The following is a 27,685-nucleotide window of genomic DNA, read 5'->3' on the forward strand; positions in this document are numbered from 1 at the left end:
CACGCCTCTTACTTAACGATGACATCAAGGTATGTAGTATACAGTAAAATCAGGAAGAATTGTCTCAATATTAACAATCTTATGCTAATATTGAACGTGTCAATATTGTTGTTTAAAATATTACCTATTCTTTGCAAATGTATCAATATATTAATTTTACTTGCCATCCCGTTTATGCACAGCTACGTTAGAAATACAAAGTTTACTCCGAAAGGGCAAACGCACGTCGGATCATTGCAAAATGTATTGGTAAGTTAAATTTTGATTTTATGACTGTTTTAATAATATATATCTTATTTCATATTCTATCCCGTAAATCCTCGTTCATTGAAATGAATCTAAAGTTACAAACTACAAACGGATGTATTCTCTGTTGAATTGTATATTTGCGCAAACAATATCCATCATGTGCAAATCAGGTCATTAAAACTACATTGTAGTTTTTGAAACACTAGAAGTCACCACATAGCCGTAAACTTAAACAAAGAAAAGGTAAAGGTTAAGGGGGCTTTATAGTATACTTTTTGTATCAATAACATATTATAAACATGTATCTGCTGTAATTATATTACACACATGCAAATGCACACGTTCTTTAACACACACACACACACACACACACACACACACACACACACACACACACACACACACATATATATATATATATATATATATATATATATATATATATTACACACATGCAAATGCACACGTTCTTTAACATAAATAAATATATAGATATATATGCATTTGCATGTGTGTAATTTTAGAAGACACAGGAAAGCTTTAATTGGCAAAATGAATGTCATCACAATCTTTAACTACTACTACACTTAGTTTAAAGTTCATTGGAATACTTTTCCACATAAATATAATTACAGCAGATACATGTTTATAATATGTTATATATATAAATATATATATATATATATATATATATATATATATATATATATATATATATATATATATATATATATATATATATATATATATAATTCATTCATCCTCCGTACCACGCCTCCTCATAAGGGTTGTGGTGGTTGCTAACCCTAACCCTATCCCAGTTGACTTCAAGCGAAAGGCAGACAACACACTAGCCTAGTTGCCAGTCAGTCATAGGGCACACAGAGAGATAAACGACAGTGAATCGAGCCCGCGCCTGCCCACACCAAAGTCAGGCGAGTCAACCACTACACCATTGGCCGGGCCAAATAGATATATTCAATAAAATTACTGTTTTAATGCAATGATTCATATTGCTATTCAGATGCTACACTTTTATAATACAGCTATTCAATTTAGGTGTTTCTGATTCACATTTAGCAATCCAGATTCAGCTTCTGAATATAGTGAATAACTCACTATTGACGTACATCTCTGGTGAAGATGAATGGCATATTTAATGGTAGTGTGAAGATTTGAAATAGGCATATTAATGGAAAACTTTAAACTTTTACATTTTAAAGCAGGAAGATGTTCCCTGTTGACCTTCCTCCACTGGATGAAATCGACATGAGAGCTGCTTCTGAAAAATATATTTTGTCGCTGGAATCCCAACCTAAAAGTAATGAGTGGTTTGTATCATCCAAAACGTCTAAGGTAAATAGTTCAATTTTAACCTTTTATTTATTTATTTATTTGAACTTTCGGGCGGCACAGTGAGCGCCAGCCTCACAGTTCTGGGGTCGAGGTTTCGATCCCAGGTTGGTCTTCAATGTGTGGAGTTTGCATGTTCTCCTCGGGCTTGTGTGATTTTTTTTTTCCGGGTACTCCAGTTTCCTCCGACATCCCTTGGCTGGGATAGGCTCCAGCACCCCCCACGCTTATGAAAATAAGCAGTTTAGAAAATGGATTTAAAAAATGGTCTAATTGGGAATGGGTTTGGCAGTAGAAAACATGTGAATGTGGCTATCTTTCGTGGCAACCACTGCAAACATTTTCACAATTACACACTGCCCTATGTCACGGTTCTGTTCATCACTTTTATGGACAGAATATCTGGGCGCACCCGTGGCATTGAGGGGGTCCGGTTTGGTGGCCTCAGTATTGCATCCCTGCTTTTTGCACATGATGTAGTTCTGTTGGCTTCATCAGGCCGTGATCTCCAATTCTTGCTGCAACGACTTGCAACCGAGTGTGAAGCGGTTGGGATGTGAATCAGCACCTCCAAATCTGAGACCATAGTCGTCAGTCGGAAAAAGGTGGCATGCCTGGGACCAGGTCCTTCCCCAGGTGGAGGAATTTAACTACCGTATTTTCACGACTATTTGGCGCATCGTATTTTTAGCCGCAGTGTCAATAACGAGTGCTATTTCTGTATTTTACACACACAAAGGACGCGCCGTTCTTTTAGACGCAGCCAGGCATGGCATATATATATATTATTTATGGATGATTATCAAACCGTAATAGCGCTGTCCACGGAAGCAGCCCCAGACGCTATTTCCGGTGCCCAGTGACTGCTGAGATATATAGTCCTTTTGTCAATACACCCAGGTTGACGGCTGTGATAACTTTGCACTAATAGTATCAATATACTACAACGGCGAACACACTAATTTGGTGCTACATGCACCAAATGCACGCTACACCCGCACGCTAAAAACACGTTTTTAAAAAGGCAACAGAAGGAAGACTGAGTTCGGTTGTACTTTATTTAGCCATTTTACAATGTACTCACGTCATTATCACCCACAAAACCATCAAAGTCCTCATTTTCTGTGTCCGAATTGAACAATTGTCCATCGAAAACGCTGAGTTTAATACGTTCGTCCAGGCGGCCACAATCCATTCACAAATAGTAGCTAGCTAGTCGCTAGCTAGTCGCTAGCTAGTCGCTAGCTAGTCGCTAGCTAGTCGCTAGCTAGTCGCTAGCTAGTCGCTAGCTAGTCGCTAGCTAGTCGCTAGCTAGTCGCTAGCTAGTCGCTAGCTAGTCGCTAGCTAGTCGCTAGCTAGTCGCTAGCTAGTCGCTAGCTAGTCGCTAGCTAGTCGCTAGCTAGTCGCTAGCTAGTCGCTAGCTAGTCGCTAGCTAGTCGCTAGCTAGTCGCTAGCTAGTCGCTAGCTAGTCGCTAGCTAGTCGCTAGCTAGTCGCTAGCTAGTCGCTAGCTAGTCGCTAGCTAGTCGCTAGCTAGTCGCTAGCTAGTCGCTAGCTAGTCGCTAGCTAGTCGCTAGCTAGTCGCTAGCTAGTCGCTAGCAAGTCGCTAGCTAGTCGCTAGCTAGTCGCTAGCTAGTCGCTAGCTAGTGGCTAGCTAGTGGCTAGCTAGTAGGTAGCTAGTAGCTAGCTAGTAGCTAGTGTAACTATTCCAAGGCTGTCTTCCATGGTTCGCAACTGTGTTGATCCCGATCGCCAGGCCACAATCCATTCGCAAATAGTAGCTAGCTAGTAGCTAGCGTAACTATTCCAAGGTTGTCTTCCATGCTTCGCAACTGTGTTGATACCGATCGCCAGGCCACAATCCATTCGCAAATAGTAGCTAGCTAGTGTTGATGCCGATCGCCAGGCCACAACCCATTCGCAAATAGTAGCTAGCTAGTGTTGATGCCGATCGCCAGGCCACAATCCATTCGCAAATAGTAGCTAGCTAGTGTTGATGCCGATCGCCAGGCCACAATCCATTGGGTGTATTGACAAAAAAAAACTATATATCCCAGCAGTCACTGCGCAGTACATTATTTACGGGAAAATAGTAGAGTCGGGGGCTGCTTGCCGTAGTTGTCCTATCGACTGATTTATGTTATCGTGATAACAATTTTAGTATTGGTCCATATATAAAGCACACTGGATTATAAGGCACCCTGTCTATTTTGGAGAAAATTTAAGACTTTTATGTGCGCCTTATAGTCGTGAAAATACGGTATATTTGGGTCTTGTTCATGAGTGAGGGAAGAATGGAGCGGGAGATCGACAGGCGGCTCGGGTGGCGTCTGCAGTGATGCAGACTCTGCACCGGTCCGTCGTTGTGAAGAAGGAACTGAGCCAAAAGGCGAAACTCTCTATTTACCGGTCGGTCTAGGTTTCCACCTTCATCTATGGGCCCAGGTGTCAAAGTGGCGGCCCGGGGGCCAAATCTGTCCCGCCGCATCATTTTGTGTGGCCCGAGTAAGTAAATCATGAGTGCCAACTTTCTGTTTTAGGATAAAATTCAAATGAAGATTATAGATGTATATCATATTTCCTGATTTTGCCCTTTTTAAATGAATAATTGCAATTTTTTATCATTTTTTTTCTTTTGGTGTTTTTAGGTCAAAACGCATTTTGTAAAATCTCTGAATCTCTGATTTTAAATAAATATTTAAAAATATTTTCTGTTTTCCACTTTAATAATGAATATAATTTTAAAAAACATTTGTTTCCATTTGAAATGAAAAACAAATGATTATTAGATGTTTTCCCTTACTAAGAAAAAAAGTTCAAATAAACAGTTTTATATTTATAAAAAAACTGAATATTTAGGGCTTTTGATCCAGTTCTTACAATCAAATTTTAAAAAATCTAAATATTATATCTAAAATGGTCCGCACATGAAATGGAGTTGATGTTAATGCGGCCCGCGAACCAACCCGAGTTTGACACCCTTAATCTATGGTCACGAGCTGTGGGTCGTGACTGAAAGAAAGAGATCCTGGATAAAAGCGGCTGAAATGAGTTTCCTCCGCAGGATGTCCGGACTCTCCCTTAGAGATAAGGTGAGAAGTTCGGTCATCCGGGAGGGGCTCGGAGTAGAGCCGCTGCTCCTCCGAATCGAGAGGAGCCAGATGACTTGACTCGGGAATCTGAACAGGACTCCCCCTGGACGCCTCCCTCGGGAGGTGTTCTGGGCACGTCCCCTCCGGGAGGAGGCCACGGTACTCGGACGATTCGCCGAAAGACGTTTGGCCGACGGACAGTTCGTACGTACTACAATGTGCTGCCAATTTTTTATTTAATCCTTGCGTTTAAAGTAGTAGCCATTTGGAGATCACGCAGAACAGTACGTGACAGAAGAAATTGAGAAAATAAAGTAGTAGTAACAGTAAGTACTACTGTAATGAAATTGTAAATCCAGAAATCCCACTCTAGAAAATTTACACCAGCCTAGACAACGTTGAGATTAATCTTTGAATTAAGGTTTTCAGCAAATCATTTTGAATATATATTTCCTGAAATAATGGGAAATTATTTAAAATTAAACTAGAAGTAAAAGTGTGTTCCATGGCATTTTCAGGTTTTGTTCTTAGAATTTGCTCTTAGAATTTCACATAAGTCTTCTAGTGTTGTTTTTTCTCAGTGTCAGACATCAATCCCCAGCTCTGATAAATTACATTGCATGTCCAAATAAAAAATATAAAAAATTGGCAGCACATTGTAGTACGTACTTGTATTTAGAAATATGTCCAGCGGGGGGCAGTACATTCCCTTGTTATTCCTAAATGAATGTTATCTGAAACGGGCCGTATATGGCCCGTGGGCCGAGGTTGAAAAACATGTACACACACGATCCGGGGGCGGGGCGAGCGCGCGAATCCCGTTTCAGCGAAACCTCCGTTCGGCCGAACCTTCGTTCGGCGAAGCGTCCGGTCACGGGAGGCCACGGGGCCGACCTCGGACATGCTGGGGAGGTTATGTCTCCCAGCTGTCCTGGGAACGCCTTGGAATACTCCCGTAAGAGCTGGATGAAGTGGCTGGGGAAAGAGAAGTTTGGACTGCCCTGCTGAAGCTGCTGCCCCCACGACCTGACTTTGGATAAAGCGGAAGAAAATGAGATGAGAGACACTGCTTCCTCCCAAAATACAGACATGATACATCAGGGCTGGAGAACCATCATTCTCGTGGCGCATTCTTTTCAATGCGCTAATTTAACAGCTCGCCTTTTTGCCCCATTCCAGCCCCCTTGGAGACCCTGAATTGTTTAGATCTGTCAAATATAGATCGACAGGCGGCTCGGGTGGCATCTGCAGTGATGCAGACTCTGCACCGGTCCGTCGTTGTGAAGAAGGAACTGAGCCAAAAGGCGAAACTCTCTATTTACCGGTCGGTCTAGGTTTCCACCTTCATCTATGGGCCCAGGTGTCAAAGTGGCGGCCCGGGGGCCAAATCTGTCCCGCCGCATCATTTTGTGTGGCCCGAGTAAGTAAATCATGAGTGCCAACTTTCTGTTTTAGGATAAAACAGGTGGCTGGCAGCGCAACAATGGCTGGAGCGCAACAATGTTTACATGGGTTTTGTCATTCCCTTGAACAATGTTCTTTTTGTGTTTCCAAATAGTTGGAAATAACAGCAAGGAACATTAAATGGCTGGAACTATTTGAAGACAACCAAACAAGATGTTCAATATTGGCACTTCATCCACCTGAAGATCCAAATCAAGGTCACACACACTCACAGAGAACAAGAGGGAAATGAGACTTCCTCTGACACTACTATTGCTCTCCACTTCCTTTCTAGTGTTGGCATTATACTTACATGGAAGTTGGTGGTGTGTGAATGACGTTATGCGGACATCCTGCAAATCAAGAACAGACTTGCTTCCAGTAATCCTACTCTGATATATCAAATATATATATATATATATATATATATATATATATGTATATTTACCTTAATATGTGCATAATCTACAGAAATATTGACGCCAATCCTCCAATTTTGCTCAATATGGTGATGCCACAGTCACTGCTAGATAATGTTAAGTACTCTCATTATTTTGTCATTTAGTGAACGCCATAGACCTGATCACAATTGAGTGTTATCTAGTTTGTTTGGCGACCCTTTCCCTCATGTGGTGGTGCCTCCTCCACTGACAAACTTAATTTGTTCCAGAAGTGGTTTCATATATTGCATTTTTCGTAGGTAGAGACATTTTTTACATTGAATTAGTATAATTTGTTCCACAATCTTTAATACTATTGCCTATAAACCTTTAAAAAACATTATAGAAACTGTTTTGGTCGCTCAAAATCTACCGATGGCCTCTACCCCATTTCGGGCCGCTCTGGTGGCTGACTCTTTACAAGTTGGACCGGTGTCGTTCCCCCCTGTTCCACCTGGTAACAAGCTCGATCTCGCATCCACCTACAGCGCACTAAACTCGGTTCCGGCATCATGGAGACAAAGCTTCCTTTTAGCTAAGGCCAGCAAGGTGTTGGGGGACTGACTACAAAAAAACTAGATACAGTGTATTATTATATACTACATACAAGTGTATTCGCGTTTCGAGGATGTTTGATTTGTTCGACGTTTTATAACTTTAATTCCGTTAAATACAGACGCTCCCCTACTTACGAACATTCAACTTACGAACAACGGTACATACGAACATGTCTGCAAATTGCGTTTAAGTCAAAAAATGTTTGCAAGTCCAATTTTGTATTTCGGGCCTTTTTCGTAGTAGTACTTCTTTCCGCCGCTAATACCGACGCCTGGCGCTGTGAGAGCTCAGCTCACCCAGCATCTACCTTCTTCTTCGTTGCAATGCGGAAGTGCATGAATGTATCTCCAGTGTGCAAAGAACCTTTTTCATTTGTATCATTAAATATCTCATGCATCCAATATTGAATATGGTTGGTAAAAAGCTAAAGGCTTCTATTGAGAGAGTTGCAAGGAAGAGGCAAGCCATTTCATTTGAAACGAGTGGCAATAATAACGAAGCTTGATGCGCGTGAGAGTGGTGAGCGTTGCACATTCAGTACCATTTATAAACAGAAAGATCGAGCAGCAGGACCCAAATATTGATCGTTGCACAAAGTTTGCAAATCAATTGAATGATGCCATACAGTGCTACCGCATAATTTATGATGAAAAAAAGAAGAAAACTGTGCAATCGTCATTAGGTCGCTTCTTTTGGCCAGTTTCTAATACATAAATCTATCTCTCTCTCTACAGTACTGTACATATTCTCTCCATTTTATTAAATGTTTTTTTTTTCAGTACAAACCAATGCATGTTACTTATACAAGCCTTAAACATACAAATGCACTTATATAAACCTTCAATATACTTATATCGGCCTTAAACATAAATTATAATACAAAATATAGCACTGAATCAACTTACAAACAAATTCAACTTATGAACAATCGCTCGGAACCAATTGCGTTCGTAAGTAGGGGAGCGTCTGTATTGGGTCAAATAGGGCTGGCCCGTTTAGCGCGTCGGCCTCTGGGGGAGCTGGGTTCAAATCCAGGTCGGTCTACCTGTGTGGAGTTTGCATGTTCTCCCTGGGCCTGCATAGGTTTTCTCTGGGTACTCCGGTTTCCTCCCACATTCCAAAGAAATGCATGTTAGGCTGATTGGACGCTCTAAATTGTCCCGAGGTATGAGTGTGAGCGTGAATGGTTGTTTGTCCTGCTTGTGCCCGGGGATTGGCTGGCCACCAATTCAAGGTATCCCCCGCCTCTGGCCGAAAGTCAGCTGGTATAGGCTCAAAAACACCCCACGCCGCGCGACCCTAGTGAGGATAAAGCCATTCACAAAATGAGATGAGATGAGATATTGGGTCAAATATTTCCTCATTGAGGCTTTTTGTAACCTGAAAGATTTGTATGCAGAAGCATTTGTAAGTAGAGGTACCACTGTATTTAAAAAGTGCCAGTTTCAAACAGGAGCTATATTTTTCTTCAGGTGCAGTCACTTATTGAGAGACTTATTATATTCCTGCTGAGTCAGGTTGTTGAGAAGACATCTGAGGAGGAAGGGCCGTTCTCTCTGCACCCTCGAACAGAAAGTGCTAAATTGCTTTGGCAAGATGCTCAAGCCGTGGGCTTCTACACAGTCAAGCAAAAAGGTGCTATCCCTATTTCCATGTGACTTTGTGTTTCTGTCTGACTATGTTTCCTTCTTAACATCTACCATAAAACCTCTATTGCAACGGCATGCCGTTCTATTTTTCAAACTTTCCCCGTAGTGCCGTTGAGTTAGAGGTGCCGTTCAATTAGAGGGTATTTTTCGACTAGCTAGTCAGAATTTTGAGAAGATGCGGTAAATTTTATAGATGAAAAGAGAAACCAGGTAACATATAGTACATATTTATTTAACAAAAGGCACAAATACAAGGCGATTACTGGTAAGTAATTACAAATTCACTGGTGAAAATCAAGTGCTACGTCGCTGTTGTAGCTGTCCCCGTAATTCACATCTCCTTCCGCATCAGTGTCGAGTTTCTGAGTGCAACCTGTTGTTGTCACGAGCCAAAGTCCAATGTTCTCACTGTTTTCTGGCCTAGCACCGTTGGGCCTATAGCACAATGCCTTTAAGATGCATTCTGGCATTCTGTTACACTTGCAAAAAAATAAATAAAGATACCGTAAAATACAATAAGATACAGTCTGCTAAAAAACTAAAAAAATTGCCTCCGCAAATGTTACAGATTGATGCGGTATTGTCCCTGTCGGAGTGTTCCGTTGGCTCTGCAAATATATAAGAGATGCAAATATTTCGGCTTGTGACACTCAAGGCTTTTGATGAATTCGCTGGACATACACACAGCATATGAGACCTGGGCAGAGGGCTTTATTTTTCACAATTATTGAGCATCATTTTAAATACGATTTTGGATTTGGGTCACCCTATTTCATCAGACTTGTTAACCACCCTGTTTTCTGTTGTTTTGTGCCTTTAAAAAAAAAAAAAAGTTTGCAGGGTATTCAAGATGAAATCAGCTTTTTACTGTTTGTGGTTTTCATTTCTAATGCTCACTTGTGCCTGTGTGATGTTCCAGGCAATCTGTGTGACACCTGGAGCAGTCGCTGCTACCTGCTGCCTGTCCTGGACACTGTGCTGGTGAGAAGAAGTTGGAGGAGGCAAGGTCTTGGACTTAAAATGCTGGGGGACTTCTGCTCATCCTTCCCCAGCGAGGAGGTGCTGGGCATCAGTGTGCCACTTTCAACTGGCATGGTTGCAGGTAAAATAACTTTGCAATTTAAAAAAAAGAATTATTAAAAACAAAGTAGTGTTGATACTAAAAATACTCAATTATTATTAAAATTGATTTTATCCATATTTGCTCAAGAGGAATTTCACAGGTTTTTCTTTTTAAAGGGATGCATGTCAGTTTTTTTATTTTATTTTCTTTAACAATGCAATATAGAATAGATTTAAAGGTCCCTCTTTCACAGAATTTCACACACAAATTAAATGATAAGAGTTTTGTCAAAGATTAAAACAAACAATCAAGACTCACACAGATCCCCTAATCTTGAAATTGCACCAAAAAAAAACATTAATTTAATATTGCCATGAGCTTTCTTAAAATAACGATGACATGATGGGAGCACAGGAGCCAAGAGAGGGATTGTGCCTCATTAGAAACAGAGACGAGTTTTGATTGGTTTTACCATGAAATTCGAAATTGAAAGTTGGTCGTAAGTAGAGATCGACGATATGGGTTTTTCAGGACCGAGACGATACCAATTATTAGTAGTTAGAGGAAGTGGATAACTAATATTTGGAGCCGATATTCATTTGTAGGAAAAGTGGAAAAATTCGCGTAAAGAATATAATGATGCAAGCACTGAGCTTCATTGACTTTTATTAAGTCAATTTATGAATATATAAATATAAATTTAGAGAAACCTAAAAATGAATTCATCATTTTTTTATTTTTCCTGGAATATTTTCTTCTCTGAATTGATCATCCTCTGAGTTGATAATACAGGAAATAAGTCATTAGTCAGTATTTAGGAATTTGTAAACGTAAGACATTGATATAAAATATGATTACATACATTTTTCATCAATCATAATAAAACGTTATCGTTCACGCAATGCACCCAGATTTAACTCATTGTCGGTATTAATCAACATCTATTCCATTTAGGACCGGCTGCTAATTGTCATGTTTCAGTGTCACTGACGTTCCTAGACGTCAAATCTATATTGACTGGTTGGGTAGTTACCAACAATTCGCTGCCAGCCTAATCGTCAAAGCGGCAGGCAACAATGAGTTAATAAAAAGCTGTCAAACTGAGTCAGCAACTTTGAATAATAAATACAAATTGGTATATATTTTGTATTGTTTTGACAAAACCAATGAAGAGTTGGAAGAATGATTAGCACGTCAGTCTCACAGATCTGAGATCAAGGGGTAAATCTCAGGTTGGACCTTCCTGTGTGGAGTTTGCATGTTCTCCCCAGGTTTGGGTGGGTTTTCTGCAGGTACTCCGGTTTCGATCCACATCCCAAAAACTTGCATGGTAGGCTAACACTCTAAATTGCGCCTAAGTATGAGTGTGAATGGTTGTCCGTCTCCTTGTGCCCCTTGAGTGGCTGGCCACCAATCCAGGGTGTCCCTTCCCCGTTGCCCGAAGTTGGCTGGGATAGGCTCCAGTACCCTTTGCGACCAATGTTCCCTCTAATTTTTTGTTTGTCTGGGCAGAAAGACAACCTCCCTGAGCACACAAGTGTGAGCAACATCATCATTGCTCGCTATGGGCACACACCAGTATCACACCTGCCATAAGCAGGTGCATGTCTACTACACATAAATTATTTAGTAATAATAAAATGTAATGATTAATATCTATGAATGGGCGGCCCGGCGGATGAGTGGTTCACGCGTCGGCCTCACAGCTCTGGGGTCCTGGGTTCAAATCCAGGTCGGTCCACTTGTGTGGCGTTTGTATGTTCTCCCCAGACCTGCGTGGGTTTTCTCTGAGTACTCAATTTTCCTCCTACATCCCAAAAAGATGCATTGTAGGCTGATTGGACACTCTAAAAATGCCCCTAGGTATGGGTCTGAGTGTGAATGGTTGTTTGTCTCCTTGTGCCCTGTGATTGGCTGGCCACCAATTCAGGGTGCCCCCGCCTCTGGCCCGAAGTCAGCTGGAAAAGGCTCCAGCACCCCCCACGAGTGATAAAGTGGATAAAGCGGTTCAGAAAATGAATGAAAAAATATCTATGAATAAAACATCTTCATAAATGCCATTAGAATATGCACAAATCCCACTTAAATTTTACCTTATATTACACATCTGTCCTTCTCACTTCTCATTCTCGTTCAAATGACTTTTCTGCTGAACGTGTCACTTGAGATAGTCAAGTTTCCATTTACTATATGCAATATTTTTCCATGGATTTGCTTTGATTTATTTAATAATGGATAGCACATACTAATGAACATATTTATATTCATGTTAATGTGTATGTATATATATATATATATATATATATATATATATATATATATATATATATATATATATAGACGCTCCCCTACTTATGAACGGGTTAGGTTCCGAGCGAATGTTCATAAGTTGAACTTGTTTGTAAGTTGATTCAGTGCTATATTTTGTATTATAATTTATGTTTAAGGCCTATATAAGTATATTGAAGGTTTATATAAGTGCATTTGTATGTTTAAGGCTTGTATAAGTAACACGCATTGGTTTGTACTGAAAAAAACATTTAATAAAATGTAGAGAATATGTACAGTACTGTATAGAGAGAGAGATTTATGTATTAGAAACTGGCCGAAAGAAGCGATCTAACGACGATTGAACAGTTTTCTTCTTTTTTTTTTCATCATAAATGATGCGGTAGCACTGTATGGCATCATTCAATTGATTTGCAAACTTTGTACAACGTTCAATATTTGGGTCCTGCTGCTCGATCTTTCTGTTTATAAATGGTACTGATGGTCGAACGATTCAAGTTGTATATGTGCAACGCTCACCACTGTCACGCGCATCAAGCTTCGTTATTATTGCCACTCATTTCAAATGAAATGGCTTGCCTCTTCCTTGCAACTCCCTCAATAGAAGCCTTTCGCTTTTTACCAACCATATTCAATAATGGATGCACGAGATATTTAATGATACAAATGAAAAAGGTTCTTTGCGCATTGGAGATACGTTCACGCACTTCCGCATTGCAACGAATTGGACAGAAGAAGGTAGATGCTGGGTGAGCTGAGCTCTCACAGCGCCAGGCGGTATTAGCGGCGGAAAGAAGCACTACTCGGAAAAAAATACAAAATCGAACTTACAAACATTTTTCGACATAAACGCAATTTGCAGACATGTTCGTATGTACCGTTGTTCGTAAGTCGTATGTTCGTACGTAGGGGAGTGTCTGTATATATATATATATATATATATATATATATATATATATATATATATATATATATATATATATGTGTAAGATTGTAGCCGAGGGCTAATTTCCATTTAGTGTAGGTTGAAGACAAACGATCACACATACTAGACACACACACACAACCACACGCACAGCAGATTTAGACAGTTCTCCGATTTCACCGCTTGTTCTTCGATTTGCACAGTAAAGTCAAAAGGAATGTATTAAGAAATATTAAAATGTATTTCAAAAAAAGATAGAAGGGCTGTAAAACACGAAAAACATAAGAGTGGACAGAGCTACTGACACTGGCTGCCGCGTGAACGGCGCCATCATGGCGGAAAAAAAGGTTGGAATTTATTTTGTGTGCTCCATATGATTGCTGTGCGCGGAGAAGACGAGAGTAGTGAGCAATTGCGCACGCGCGCAGCTTAGAGGGAACATTGTTTGCAACCCTTGTGAGGATAAGCGGTATGGAAATTGAATTAATAAAAGTTTTGCCACAATTTATAACCAATTACAGGTGCTTAAGGTAGTCATTTTGTGCAAGATATAACAACATGTCTCTCTGTTAAGTATGTAGGCATTTCCTGCAACTAAATGAAGATCAAAGAGACCGTCTGTATGAAGTTGAAGCTCCAGGCGAATGGACTCAACGACGAAATATCTGGCTCAACATCCGACTCTCCCGCTATTTGTGCACATGAAGTATACTAAGACGGAAACTTCATTTAAAAACAGCAATCTCAGAATAAGTCCACAGTCACATTTTGTATGTATGTATGTATGTATGTATGTATGTATGTATGTATGTATGTATGTATGTATGTATGTATGTATGTATGTATGTATGTATGTATGTATGTATGTATGTATGTATGTATGTATGTATGTATGTATGTATGTATGTATGTATGTATGTATGTATGTATGTATGTATGTATGTATGTATGTATGTATGTATGTATGTATGTATGTATGTATGTATGTATGTATGTATGTATGTATGTATGTATGTATGTATGTATGTATGTATGTATGTATGTATGTATGTATGTATGTATGTATGTATGTATGTATGTATGTATGTATGTATGTATGTATGTATGTATGTATGTATGTATGTATGTATGTATGTATGTATGTATGTATGTATGTATGTATGTATGTATGTATGTATGTATGTATGTATGTATGTATGTATGTATGTATGTATGTATGTATGTATGTATGTATGTATGTATGTATGTATGTATGTATGTATGTATGTATGTATGTATGTATGTATGTATGTATGTATGTATGTATGTATGTATGTATGTATGTATGTATGTATGTATGTATGTATGTATGTATGTATGTATGTATGTATGTATGTATGTATGTATGTATGTATGTATGTATGTATGTATGTATGTATGTATGTATGTATGTATGTACGTATGTGTATATGTATATATATATATATATGAGTGGTTAGCGCGTCAGCCTCACAGTGGGGGTCCTGGGTTCAAATCCAGGTCGGTCCACCTGTGTGGAGTTTGCATGTTCTCCCCGGGCCTGCGTGGGTTTCCTCCAAGTACTCCGGTTTCCTCCCACATTCCAAAAAACATGCATGAAGGCTGATTGGACACTCTAAATTGCCCCTAGGTATGGGTGTGAGTGTGCATGGTTGTCCGTCTCCTTGTGCCCTGCGATCGGCTCGCCACCGATTCAGGGTGTCCCCTGCCTGTGGCCCGGAGACAGCTGGGATTGGCTCCAGCACCCCCCGCGACCCTAATAAGGATAAGGTGGGTCAGAAAATGAGATTATATATATATATAACTAGTAGAGCAGGGGTGTCAGACTCGGGTTGGTTCACGGGCCGCGTTAACATCAACTCGATTTCATGTGGGCAGGACCATTTTAGATATAATATTTAGATTTTTTTGATAAATGGATTAAAATCCCTGAATATTCATTTTTTATAGATCTAAAACAATGTTTATTTTAGCTTTTCTTATATATTTTTAGATTTTACAAAATGATTTTTGAACTAAAAACACAGAAAAAAATTATTAAAAAATTACAATTATTGATTTAAAAGAGGGAAAATCAGGAAATATAATATACATCTATACTCTGCATTTTAATTTGATCCTAAAACAGAAAGTCGCCTCATGATTTACTTTCCCGGGCCACACAAAATGATGCGCGGGCCGGATTTGGCCCCTGAGCTGCCACTTTGACACATGTGTAGTAGAGTATTAAATTAGGAAAATGTAACTTTCAATAGGATGAGCAAACAACTCCAATGCTTGTTAAATGGGACATATTTCTCCTTGGTTTTTAATTCATTTTTAAACCAGGTAACAACATTGACAACACATTTGCATTTACATTGTGATTTCCATCCATGTTTTATCTCATTCAGTGTCATTGATGGTGCTCATCGCTACCAGTCTTGACCTGTAAAATGGATTGGATGTCTATTTAGAGATACGTAAACTAGAATGAAAATGCTTCATGCAGCGGTGGAACCACCGCTTGTAGGTGTCATTCATCGTCAATGAGACTATAACAGTTAAAGGGGCATTATGACAACCTGTTTTTTTTAACCATTTGAGTACAAATTATGGTAAATTAATAATAAATAAAACATCTTGCGCTGCCTATTCATCCAAAAGATTCGTGTGCCTGCATGTGTGTGTGCGTGGGGGGGTTGAGTGGGGGTGGGGGTGAGAGAGAGCGAGAGAGAGAGAAACCGGAACTGTAGAAAACTGCTGTTCAGTGTAAAACACCAAGCGTAACATTCAAGTGGGTGTAACCGGAAATGGCAGTTGGCGGAAAAACAGCCTGACGGAATTTCGGGGATTTTCGATAGAATTTGTGGAGAATGAGCCGCATTTACCATGACACAATTTTAAAAAACAAACCAGTGCACAATGAGAAATATGGCCGTGTGTGGTCACCGAACTCACATGAAAGGTAGGGATTTGTCTGAAACATTGCACTGCTGTACTTTTCAATACTTTGGGCTGAAAAGTTTTCCCTTTCCGACCAATGCGATGTTAAGTATTTTAGTATTTAGTATACTGTGTATTGTAGAACAGGAAAGAAACGACGTGTATGTTCGTGTGTATGTATGTGCGTGTGTGTATGTGTGTCTGAATTTGTACGTGCATGTGTGTATCTGAATGTGCGTGTGTTAATGAGTGTGTACGTGTATCTGAATGTGTGTGTACGTGTATCTGAATGTGTGTGTACGTGTATCTGAATGTGTGTGTACGTGTATCTGAATGTGTGTGTACATGTGTATCTGAATGTGTATGAGTGCATGTGCGTCTGTGTGCGTGTATCTGAATGTGTATGAGTGTGTACGAGTGTGTACGTATGTGTATGTATGTGCGTGAGTGTGTATGAGTGTGTGTGTACGTGTATATATAAACATACAGTAATACCTTGACATAGAAGTGCCCCAATTTATGAGAAATTTGAAATACGAGGAAAATTCCTAGCAAATACTATTTGCCTTGAGGAAAGAAACGACATGTATGTACGTGTATGTGTGTGTATATATATAAACATACAGTAATACCTTGACATAGAAGTGCCCCAACTTCTGAGAAATTTGAGATACGAGGAAAATTCCTAGCAAATACTATTTGCCTTGAGATACAACCATATGAGACAGCCAGGTTACCGAGTACGCGAGAGGCTGCTTATGAAGCACACTTTCTCGCCTCATCTCCCTCGCGTAAAGATATCTACGAGTACTGGGAGTACAGGTTGTATTTTTTATGTGGGTTTTTTGCGTTAATCATCGCAGAATTAAGGGAAAACAATGGGTCCAAAGGAAACCGATGCAATTAAGGGTGGTGAGAAGAAAAAGTGTATGTATATATTAAGCAGGAAATACTCGAGTGGTGTATGCGTGAATGAGCTGGCTCATCAATACCGTGTGCAGTCGATTGGTCGCCGGTCTTTTGGTCGCCGGTCTTTTGGTCGCCCGACTGCAACAACGGGTGACCAAAAGACTGGCGACCAAAAGACCAATGACCAAAAGACCGGCGACAAAACAAGGTAAAACAACACGGTCTACGCATCAATAAAAGCCAACAATGGCCATGAGCAGTTTCACTGAGCCAACATGTGAGTTTATAAGAGTTTGTATGTATATGCGTTGTCCCTTTAAGAAGCTACGTCGGTCAGGATCTTGACAAGTTCTCCAACAAAAAACAATAAAAGTCTGGGAAATTTGGAGCTTTTCTTTAGCCTAATAATTACTAGAGCATTAAGTATGACTAAATAGTAATTCGCAGTTTGTATTTAGGGAATTTGAGCAACGATTTAAATGGTAATCATCAATAACCTTCCGGGCGACCAAAAGACCGGCGACCAAAGGACCGGCGACCAAAAGATCGGCGACCAAAAGACCGGCAACCAATCAACCGTGTACCCATTAATACGAGGGGAGTACTTTGACAATATGCACCACCCTTAGCAAAAGGCAGCTATAAAGGATAACAAGCCTTCCAAAGGACTAACCATAATTTCCTAGCTGCGCAGTGACATTCATAACAAAATGGAGAACCTTCTTTTAATATGGATAAAAGATAAACTGTTTGCGAGGAATAGCGTGGCCGAGTCAATAATACGCGAAAAAGCCAGCGGAATCTTCAAGACAAAGCAAGCCTTCTGAAAAAGGGGACTCTTCGACACCAGCTGCACCCTACAAAGTACGTCGTGGCTGCTTCGATAATTTTAAAAAACAAACTGGGATACGCTCGGTTCTGAGGCATGAAGAAGCAGGAAGTTCTGTGTGGAAAGCCGCAGTAGGATACATTAACATTTTTGCCCTTAGTGTAACGTAAGATTAAAACTTATTTTTAAGTGTGTGTATAGTAATCCAAGTTCATTTAAGTTAACTTAAAATGTATGTTATGTTACGAGCGCGTCCGTCAAGTCTATCTCCTCTCCTTTCTCTCCTCTCGTGTCCGCGCACTCCGTTACCGTCTGTCTGTATTGCATAATGTCACGTTTTAGGATTGAAGATCATAACCACCAGAGTGATATTTGTTCATTTGTAAGTAGGCGGTGAATTAGAACCAATAAAAAGATGTTTTTCCATTGTAATATCCTGTTTTTGGTGTTTTTCAGAGGGTGGGAACAAATTAATTTGTATTTAGTTCATTTCTACGGGAAAATTTGATTTGAGATAAGAGCAAATTGACATACAAGCTTGGTCCCAGAACACATTAATCTCGTATCTCAAGGTATTACTGTATACATATATACATGTATATATGTGTATGTGTGTATATGTATAGTGTGTGTATGTAGCATTATCTTAGAGCCATTGCTTTGTTTTTGTTTTTTCTTGTTTGTTTTTTATCATTTCATTAACCTATTACATTTTGCTAAAAGGGAACCTGTCACTTTTATTTCCCCCCTGCAGTGGTTCTGGTGTGATTCTTGAAGGAACGCTTGTTGATGTTTCTCGACATGCCTTGACTGATGTGAAAAATCAAAAGGTACTACAGTATTTGTTTACTTTCTTTTTATCACAAATAGAAAATATGGCACAGCAAACAAAACAATTTATGCAAAGCTAATAATTGTTTCAAGGCCTACTATCATGTGGGGAGGTACTTTACTGAATTTAATATGAGCCAGAACCCATGGCCCTTTTCTTTGTAAAATAAACCAAAAAAGTAAAAAAAAAACAGTTTTAGGCAATTTAGCTGTTGACCAAAATACTACAGCACTACTACAGAGTGGGTGGCCTGGCAGCTGAGTGGTCAGCGCGTCGTCTTCACAGTGGGGGTCCTGGGTTCAAATCCACCTGTGTGGAGTTTGCATGTTCTCCCTGGGCCTGCATGGATTTTTCTCCGGGTACTCCGGTTTCCTCCCATATTCCAAAGACATGCATGGTAGACTGATTGGACACTTAAGTTGCTCCTAGGTATTTGAGTGTGAGCGTGAATGGTTGTTTGTCTCCTTGTGCCCTTCGCTTGACTGGCCACCAATTCAAGGTGTCTCCCGCCTGCGGCCCAAAGTTAACTGGGATAGGCTCCAGCACCCCCTGCAACCCTAGTGAGGATAAAGCGGTTAAAAAAATTAGATGATGAGACTACAGAGTGACGTCACAGACAGACAGCACCTTTGCATTTAACTACACAGATAAGTCTCACTCCAACAGCCGCAATAAATACTGGGTACCTTTGCAAGTGTGGTTTCTTCATCGATGATTTGGCAGTTCGGATTGTATTTGTGTTTGTGTTTAGATTTACAGTGGGGCAAATAAGTATTTAGTCAACCACCAATTTTGCAAGTTCTCCTACTTGAAAAGATTAGAGAGGGATGCCTGTAATTGTCAACATGAGTAAACCTCAACCATGAGAGACAGAATGTGGTAAAAAACTGTAAATCACATTGTTTGATTTTTAAAGAATTCATTTCCAAATTAGAGTGGAAAATAAGCATTTGGTCACCTACAAACAAGTAAGATTTCTGGCTGTCAAAGAGGTCTCCACTCGTTACCTGTATAAATAGCATCTGTTTTAACTTATCGGTATAAAAGACACCTGTCCACAACCTCAGTCTCTCACACTCCAAACTCCACTATGGCCAAGAACAAGGAGCTGTCGAAGGACACCAGAGACAAAATTGTAGACCTGCACCAAGCTGGGAAGACTGAATCTGCAATAGTTAAAACGCTTGGTGTAAAGAAATCAATTGTGGGAGCAATTGTTAGAAAATGGAAGACATACAAGACCACTGATAATCTCCCACGATCTGGGGCTCCATGCAAGATCTCACCCCGTGGCGTCAAAATGATAAGAACGGTGAGCCACAATCCCAGAACCACCCGGGGGGACCTAGTGAATGACCTACAGAGAGCTGGGACCACAGTATCAAAGGCTACTATCAGTCACACAATGCTCCGCCAGGGACTCAAATCCTGCACTGCCAGATGTGTCCCCCTGCTGAAGCCAGTACACAGCCAAGCCTGTCTGCGGTTCGCTGGAGAGCATTTGGATGATTCAGAAGAGGACTGGGAGAATGTGTTATGGTCAGATGAAACCAAAATAGAACTTTTTGGTTGAAACACAGGTTCTTGTGTTTGGAGGAGAAAGAATACTGAATTGCATCCGAAGACCACCATACCCACAGTGAAGCATGGGGGTGGAAACATCATGCTTTGGGGCTGTTTTTCTGCAAAGGGACCAGGACGACTGATCTGTGTAAAGCAAAGAATGAATGGGGCCATGTATCGAGAGATTTTGAGTGAAAATCTTATTCCATCAGCAAGGACTTTGAAGATGAGACGTGGCTGGGTCTTTCAGCATGACAATGATCCCAAACACACAGCCAGGGCAACAAAGGAGTGGCTTCGTAAGAAGCATTTCTAGGTCCTGGAGTGGCCTAGCCAGTCTCCAGATATGAAACCCCATAGAAAACCTGTGGGGGGAGTTGAAAGTCTGTGTTGCCCAATGACAGCCCCAAAACATCACTGCTCTAGAGGAGATCTGCATGGAGGAATGGGCCAAAATACCAACAACAGTGCGTGAAAAGCTTGTGAAGAGTTACAGAAAACGTTTGGCCTCCGTTATTGCCAACAAAGGGTACATAAAGTATTGAGAGGAACTTTTGGTATTGACCAAATACTTATTTTCCACCATGATTTGCAAATAAATTCTTTAAAAATCATACAACGTGATTTTCTGGGGGAGTTTTCCACATTTTGTCTCTCATGGTTGAGGTTTACCCATGTTGACAATTACAGGCTTCTCTAATCTTTTCAAGTAGGATAACTTGCACAATTGGTGGTTGACTAAATATTTGTTTGCCCCACTGTATGTCACATCCAGACATTGAATGTTTATAACAACAGAAGTTATAAAATATTTTTCCTTCGACAGTTCCGTTACTCTGTGCTGTACATCAAACCTAGGCGCATCCATCGGAGGAAGTATGATGGTAGCGGAAAGGAGATTGAACCAAATTTCAGCGACACCAAAAAGGTCAACACGGGCTTCCTTATGTCCTCATACAGTAAGTAAAGGCCACCTATTACTTTTTGAATCAATTCACTGACTAGGGTACTGTGTAATGAAATCAATACACCCACTAGTGAGGCTTTTTGAGTCGTAAAAAGGAGGGAAATGGAGCAAACATCTGAGGTCCCAACATGTTAGAGTAATATTGAATTGAATTGAATGCTTTTATTGTCATTATACAAGTATAATGAGATTTAAAGCTTTGACCACATAGTGTACAAATAACAACAGACAGACAAATCAATAATCAATAATTTAGAAGTCCAAGTGAGGTCACTAGAGTGAAGCGCCAAGTTGCACCACTCGCTGAGTCTATGGACGCAACAACAAACAAGCGGACACATAGAAAATCAATATACATTGGAGATAAATAATCACTAAATAATCAATAAATAAGTAGTTAAAGAGAGGTCAGCAGAGCGGAGCGGGCTTGTTCCGTCAGAAGTCCAGGATGGGTTCCACGGTTTTGGAGATGTTCAGCGCCTAGTTCAGGGTTGGGCAAACTTTTCGGCCCGGGGGCCACATTGGCTTTAAAAATTTGACAGGCGGGCCGGGTCAGCACAAGATACGATACATATAAAAACTGCATCCGTTAACAATACATATGAAACATAAACAGAAAAAAAGGACTGAAGTATGAACATACTCATCACTCATATGGGATTTATGGGGTGCTTTCTTGGTTTTCATCAGACTAAAGGTCTGTTCACACATGTGTAGCCAAATAACACCAGAATCCTCTGTGCCATCTTCTGGATGTTTGGAAATTTGGCTGCACTTAATGAAGCCTAAAACTCAGAGACTTTCAGGGAGTTGAACTTGTCACATTGGAGATCAATCAGTTCCAACTGCAACTCCTGTGGAACCGTTTCCGGGTCTTGTGAGAAAGGACATGACACCAGCTGTCAATTTTTCCAAAATCACAAAACCGACGGCAGAATTGCTCATGCAGGTCATCCAATGATTTCCTGTATTTTGACCCCATTTAAAAAAAAAATTATAATAATTTGGACAACGTCGCGGGCCGGATTAAAAGGCCTAACGGGCCGTATATGGCCCGCGGGCCGTAGTTTGCCCATGCTGGCCTAGTTGCACCACTCGCTGAGTCTATGGACACAACAACAAAAAAGCAGACACATAGAAAATCAATATACAGTAGCGATAAATAATCACGAAATAATCAATAAATAAGAAATGAATAAGTAGTCCAAGTGAGGTCATCAGAATTCCAGGATGGGTTCTACGGTTTTGGAGACGTTCAGCGCCTAGTTGCACCACTCGCTGAGTCTGGACGCAACAACAAACAAGAAAACACATAGAAAATCAAAATATAGTAATGATAAATAAATAATCACTAAATAGTAATGATAAATACATAATCACTAAATAGTAATGATAAATAAATAATCACTAAATAGTAATGATAAATAAATAATCAAGAAGTAGTAATAAGTCTTGATTAGGTCCTAGGTGCAGAACTCGTTACTATGTGCTGTACATTAAACCTATATTCTGTAATGCATAAATGTGTATGTGTTTGTTCGCATTTTATTTCCATCTAGAGGTGGAGGCTAAAGGGGAGTCAGACATTCTGTCAGAAGAGCAGCTAGCAGCATTGATTCGTAAAGAGGATTTGGTGGAGATAACAGACAAGCACAGATCTCATGGGACATGGGCCTTCTGGTACCCTGAGTGTGAGATGGACAAAACAGAACTAGAGACAGAAACAGACATTCGACTAAAGACCAGAGGAAACAGCCCCTTTATATGTGAGTCTTGGTAGTAAAACTATTTCCATTTTTTCACCAATTTAATAAACCTGAACTACCAAAATGTAGCACTTCAGTTGGAAGTCTTTTGAATTACCGTATTGGTCCGAATATAAGACGACTCCGATTATAAGACGACCCCCTCTTTTTCAAGATTCAAATTTGCAAAAATACTTTTGAAAACCAAATTCAATTTTATACAGAAAATAATTACATTACATCTGAAACAAATTATAACAATAAGAAAAATAAAATAATGAAAATAGATTTAAACTTGAGAGTCGCTGAAATCTGTCATGTTAGAACATTACTCCTAACAAACATTGTCTTCTTCGCTGTGCTCAGTATCACTGTCTTCACTCCCATCCTCTGGCTCCTCGCATAGGACGTTATCTTCACTGGCATTTGGTATGCAACATTTTTTAAACCCGTGGATGATGCTTTCTGAGGAAACTGCATCCCATGCGTGGAGGATCCACTCACAGAGCAAACGTACCGGAGGCACCTGAATCTTTCCAGTTGGTGTGAGCGCGTAATTATCATACAGGATCCACTCTGTGTATTTCTTTCGCAGATTGTCTTTGAATGGTTTGTTGGCCACAACATCCAACACCTGCAGCTGACTTCTCATTCCCCCCGGAATGATCACTAAGTGTCCACAAAATGCATCCTTTTTTTGAGTCCCCCAAGCTGTCCTGCGTTTTAAAATCCTATACGGAAGGAGTTTTGTTTCCCTCTGCGAGGCAGGCTAACATGACGATAATGCGCCTCTTCTCATTTCCAGTGGATTTTAAAATAACAGATTTCTCACCTTGCGTACGGTGACAGGAATTGGCAGGTGTCTGATCAGCATTGCCAATCTGATCCAGTGGGTAAGAGTGCTTTTTCCTCAAGTTGATCACGTAGCGCTGAAAAGACAACAACTTCTCTCCAAAGTCAGAGGGCAGGCGCTGGGCTAGACATGTTCTGCGTCGCAGCGTTAGTCCGTTGCGCCGCATCATTCTTTTACACCAGCCGAGGCTTGCATTGAAGTCAGTGGTGGGTATGTTTAGCTCTTTGGCTATTTCCACGGCTTTGAGCTGAATGACAGCTCTTCTGATAGGCGGCCTTTCGTTTCTCATCCACGTACGCGCACACCCGACTGTCAAGCTCTTGGAAGCGGCTGCTCTGAGGATCACGGAAAGCTTTTCTCTGACTGAGAGCATTTTTAGGCCATCTTTTTGAGCACTCCTTCTCCATACATTACTCTCTGTGACACCATATTTTACAGCCGCTCTGCAATTGTTTGAAGACTCATTCATCACCATCATCTTGAAGTTTGCATCATAACTTCTCCTCAGCTGCCGGTTAACCTGGCCGATCTTCGACCCACTTCTCTCCAGATTGTCGCTATGTTTCTCCATTTATCTCTTCTCTTCTTTTCCCCTCTTTTCTTTATTACCGCTATTTTGTATTTTTCTTCATGCTACTGCTCTTTTTATTTTTCTTCTTCATGACAGGGGTTTGCTCTGGCCTCGGGAGTTAAATTCAGAATTCGCTCTAAAGATATATAGCGCCATTTAGCGTTGTGAATGAGTATGATGCCTGGACTCCGAAAACTTTTTTAGTCTTATTGCAATGTAAAAAAAAACATTGTCTTATAATCGGGCCTATACAGTAAGCAGTACTCTACTATCTTAAGTGTTAAATGAAATGATGGAAAATTGTTGATTTTTTAAGGTGGGAGAGTATACTAGTAACCTGAGTGCCTACAATAATAAAACAACATTTGCTGGCAAATTATAGTTAGATTTTCAAAAGATTAATTGAATTCATTTTCAGGTGTAAGGGAATTTTGACAATGTATTTCTATTTTTAGTCTCTTTAGCTAAAATAGAGGGCAGGACTGTGTCCAAATGCAACTTTGCTGGAGATGAGAATGCTGGAGCATCATGGACAGACAAGATTATGGCCAACAAAGCTGGAGCAAATACAGAGGCCTGCAGTGAAATAGAAGGATCGCATGACGATGAATGGGTAAGTGCACCTAAAATTAAAACTGCTTCATATCAGTGCTTTAAAACAAGTTCCCCTTCATATGCATAGTTCTGCAGACAAATAAGCAAGGAACTACTTAAATGTCCAACTGATTATTTTTTAATTAAGCAGAACTCAAATATGTACCTCCTGAAAAGTACACATGCCGTATTTATTCGAGTATAATGCGCACACGTGTCTAACGTGCACCCATAATTTGTGACTAAACATTGGTATAAACTTTTTTTTTCACTTCTTCTCAGCTCAAACCAAGGATTGCACTGGTACTGGTAACTGGTAAATGCTGAACACATATCGCCATGACAAAACATTTATTCACAACATATGGTACAGAAACATGGTAAAACATACTACTACTACCAATATGAACACAATTCTCAAATGGAATTTACAATTTTTAATCCTTAAAGTCTAATTTATCATCATAATAGTTAGTATTTTTCAAAGTCTGATTCATCATCAGATTCACCAAATAATTGATTCAATTCTTCTTGAGCGAGGATAGTGCTCCCTGGGCAGACTCGTTTCTCTGGAGCAACTTTTTTTATTTTTACCCCTATTGCCCTATAAACTTGCCAAAGGCTATTTGGAGAGGGCTGGCTTTTGTAAAAGAAGGTAGATTATCTCCATCTGGCGGACAAAGACAGGTTTTACGTATCCCATTATACATAATGGGTGCGGAGGGGACTTTTTCACCGGCACAGTTTTTCACTGGGAAGTTGGTTCAGTTTTTTGGTGCAAAACTTTGCACATTAAACTCGAATAATTACGGTAATCCATTTTGCAACTCAGTGTTTTGACATATAAAACTATGAAGTACAGACGCTCCCCTACTTACGAACGAGTTAGGTTCCGAGCGATTGTTCGTAAGGTTAATTTGTTCGTAAGTTGCTTCAGTGCTATATTTTGTATTATAATTTATGTTTAAGGCCTATATAAGTATATTGAAGGTTTATATACGTATGTTTAAGGCTTATATAAGTAACACACAGTATGTACATGTACGTAATAAGATAAATAAAATGAAGTTTAACTTACTTTTGGAAGATGTACTCGATGCGTAAGGAGATGATGATGGAGGAGGAGGAAGAGGAGGATTTTATATCATGAGGCTCTTCGTCGTCGCTGGAATGGGCTTCAAAAGTTACTTCCTCCTCTGTAACTTCAATGTAGGAAGAAGTTGAGGGTCGATGAGTATCTTCCTTGGAGGATTTACTAGAAACTGGCCGAAAGAAGCGATCTAACGACGATTGCACAGTTTTCTTCTTTTTTTCATCATAAATGATGAAGCACTGTATGGCATAATTCAATTGATTTGCAACCTTTGTGCAACGTTCAATATTTGGGTCTTGCTGCTCGAAGAGTGCGATGAGTTTCGTCTCGAATTTCTTCATGGGGACAGGCGTTTCTTCCTCCTCCTCCTCGACACGTTGCGGGGCCTTCTCCCTCTCACAGCGCCAGGCGTCGGTATTAGCGGCGGAAAGAAGCACTACTCAGAAAAAGGTTCGCAATACAAAATCTAACTTACGACCTTACAGCATCTCTTTCGAAACATTTTTCGACATATGCCATATTCGCAGACATGTTCGTATGTACCGTTGTTCGCAACTCGAATGTTCGTAAGTAGGGTAGCATCTGTACTATATCGTGCAATGTATTAAAAATCTCACAATTTTGTTTCTCTTTCAGAATGACTAAAGAAAACTCATCATCAGCCCATTTAAGTTCTTTGCACATTACCAGATGGAACAGCCTCAACTTTAGCTTAATGTAGTGGACCAGATTTCCTCAGTTTCCCACAACATATTAAAATTTTTGCATACCGCTTGAAATTTTCTCTCATCCTAGAGTTAAGCTGGTATCTTTATTCTCCTCTATTGCACTTCTCACCCACTGGAGATGTTTTATGACTTCTTCTTGTCTCATATTTTCACTGGTTGTGTTGCATTTTTAAAAAGAAGCTACTACATACGATTCTATACTAGATTTTATTGCTATTACAATTCAACACTAGATTTTATTGCTATTACAATGCGACACTAGATTTTATTTCTATTACAATTTGACACTAGATTTTATTGCTATTACAAGGGTTTGTATTGCTTTTAGAGGTTTTTAATTTTACTCTTTTATTCCACTTGTATGCCGCTTGCCTTCACGAGGGTACATATATGTTAATTTCTACAACACTACAAACATACAGTTTGTGTATATTTTCTATCAAAATGATAAGAATAAAAGACACACAAAAAAACTGCTCATTCTTTTTCTTTATTGATATTTCAGTGCAACAGTTGTAATAGGGAAATGTATACATACTGTATGTCATGGGTGTCCAAACCGGGCTGCAGTGGGTTCAGGTTTTCATTCCAACCAATGAAGAGGATACATTTTCAGCAATCTGGTGTTTTAAAAGTGTAATCAGTTGGTTGCCATCAGGTGCTGCTGGTTTCAGACCTGGTTAAACCTCATTGGTTAAACTGTTCGTGCTGGATCAGTTGGAACAAAAACCTGCACCCAGAGATACGAATATCCAAGATGGTTCCCGATGCGGCCATTCCGGTGGGTGAGTATGCGAGAGGCTGTTTATGAGAACAGCATCGCTCTGTCTTTCTTGCCGCATCTCTTTCGCATAAAGATATCTATGAGCACCGGGCCATACAGGTTGCATTTTTTACTGGAGATAGTGTGTCCGAGTCGATAATCTGCAAAAAAGCCAGAAGAATCTACATGGACTTGAAAGCAAAGCAAGCATCTGAAAAAGACACCAGTGAAACCAT

General features: G+C 40.0%; 2 protein-coding genes across 3 annotated transcripts; both read left to right on the forward strand.

Annotated features, from left to right (window-relative positions):
• On the forward strand, nt 1-21,065 carry fam169b (family with sequence similarity 169 member B). 2 transcript variants are annotated; one of them, XM_077596540.1, is made up of 10 exons: nt 1-29; nt 183-249; nt 1,473-1,605; nt 6,251-6,353; nt 6,431-6,516; nt 8,606-8,768; nt 9,702-9,884; nt 13,634-13,765; nt 18,495-18,570; nt 20,994-21,065. In XM_077596540.1, the coding sequence occupies exons 2-8, from the start codon at nt 242-244 to the stop codon at nt 13,762-13,764; spliced, it is 807 nt and encodes a 268-aa protein (XP_077452666.1). In that variant the 5' UTR covers nt 1-29; nt 183-241; the 3' UTR covers nt 13,765; nt 18,495-18,570; nt 20,994-21,065. The 2 variants fall into 2 exon arrangements, with proteins under 2 accessions (XP_077452666.1, XP_077452665.1); XM_077596539.1 differs by having other exon boundaries at nt 20,962-21,035.
• arpin (actin related protein 2/3 complex inhibitor) lies at nt 15,765-27,562 on the forward strand. The gene is made up of 6 exons (XM_077596541.1): nt 15,765-16,024; nt 18,495-18,570; nt 20,962-21,094; nt 22,662-22,868; nt 24,727-24,884; nt 26,595-27,562. The coding sequence occupies exons 1-6, from the start codon at nt 15,933-15,935 to the stop codon at nt 26,601-26,603; spliced, it is 675 nt and encodes a 224-aa protein (XP_077452667.1). The 5' UTR covers nt 15,765-15,932; the 3' UTR covers nt 26,604-27,562.
• Nucleotides 27,563-27,685: the final 123 nt, after the last annotated feature.

This window comes from Stigmatopora argus, chromosome 3 (assembly GCF_051989625.1).
Source record: "Stigmatopora argus isolate UIUO_Sarg chromosome 3, RoL_Sarg_1.0, whole genome shotgun sequence".
NCBI lineage: Eukaryota > Metazoa > Chordata > Actinopteri > Syngnathiformes > Syngnathidae > Stigmatopora > Stigmatopora argus.

Coding starts and splice junctions, on each gene's coding strand:
- fam169b (XM_077596540.1), top strand. Junction 1,606..6,250: donor TATCATCCAAAACGTCTAAG/GTAAATAGTTCA, acceptor GTTTCCAAATAG/TTGGAAATAACAGCAAGGAA. Junction 9,885..13,633: donor TTCAACTGGCATGGTTGCAG/GTAAAATAACTT, acceptor CTCTCTGTTAAG/TATGTAGGCATTTCCTGCAA.
- arpin (XM_077596541.1), top strand. CDS start 15,933: ATGAGCCGCATTTACCATGACACAATTTTAAAAAACAAACCAGTGCAC. Junction 18,571..20,961: donor CTGATGTGAAAAATCAAAAG/GTACTACAGTAT, acceptor TTCCTTCGACAG/TTCCGTTACTCTGTGCTGTA. Junction 22,869..24,726: donor AGGAAACAGCCCCTTTATAT/GTGAGTCTTGGT, acceptor TTCTATTTTTAG/TCTCTTTAGCTAAAATAGAG.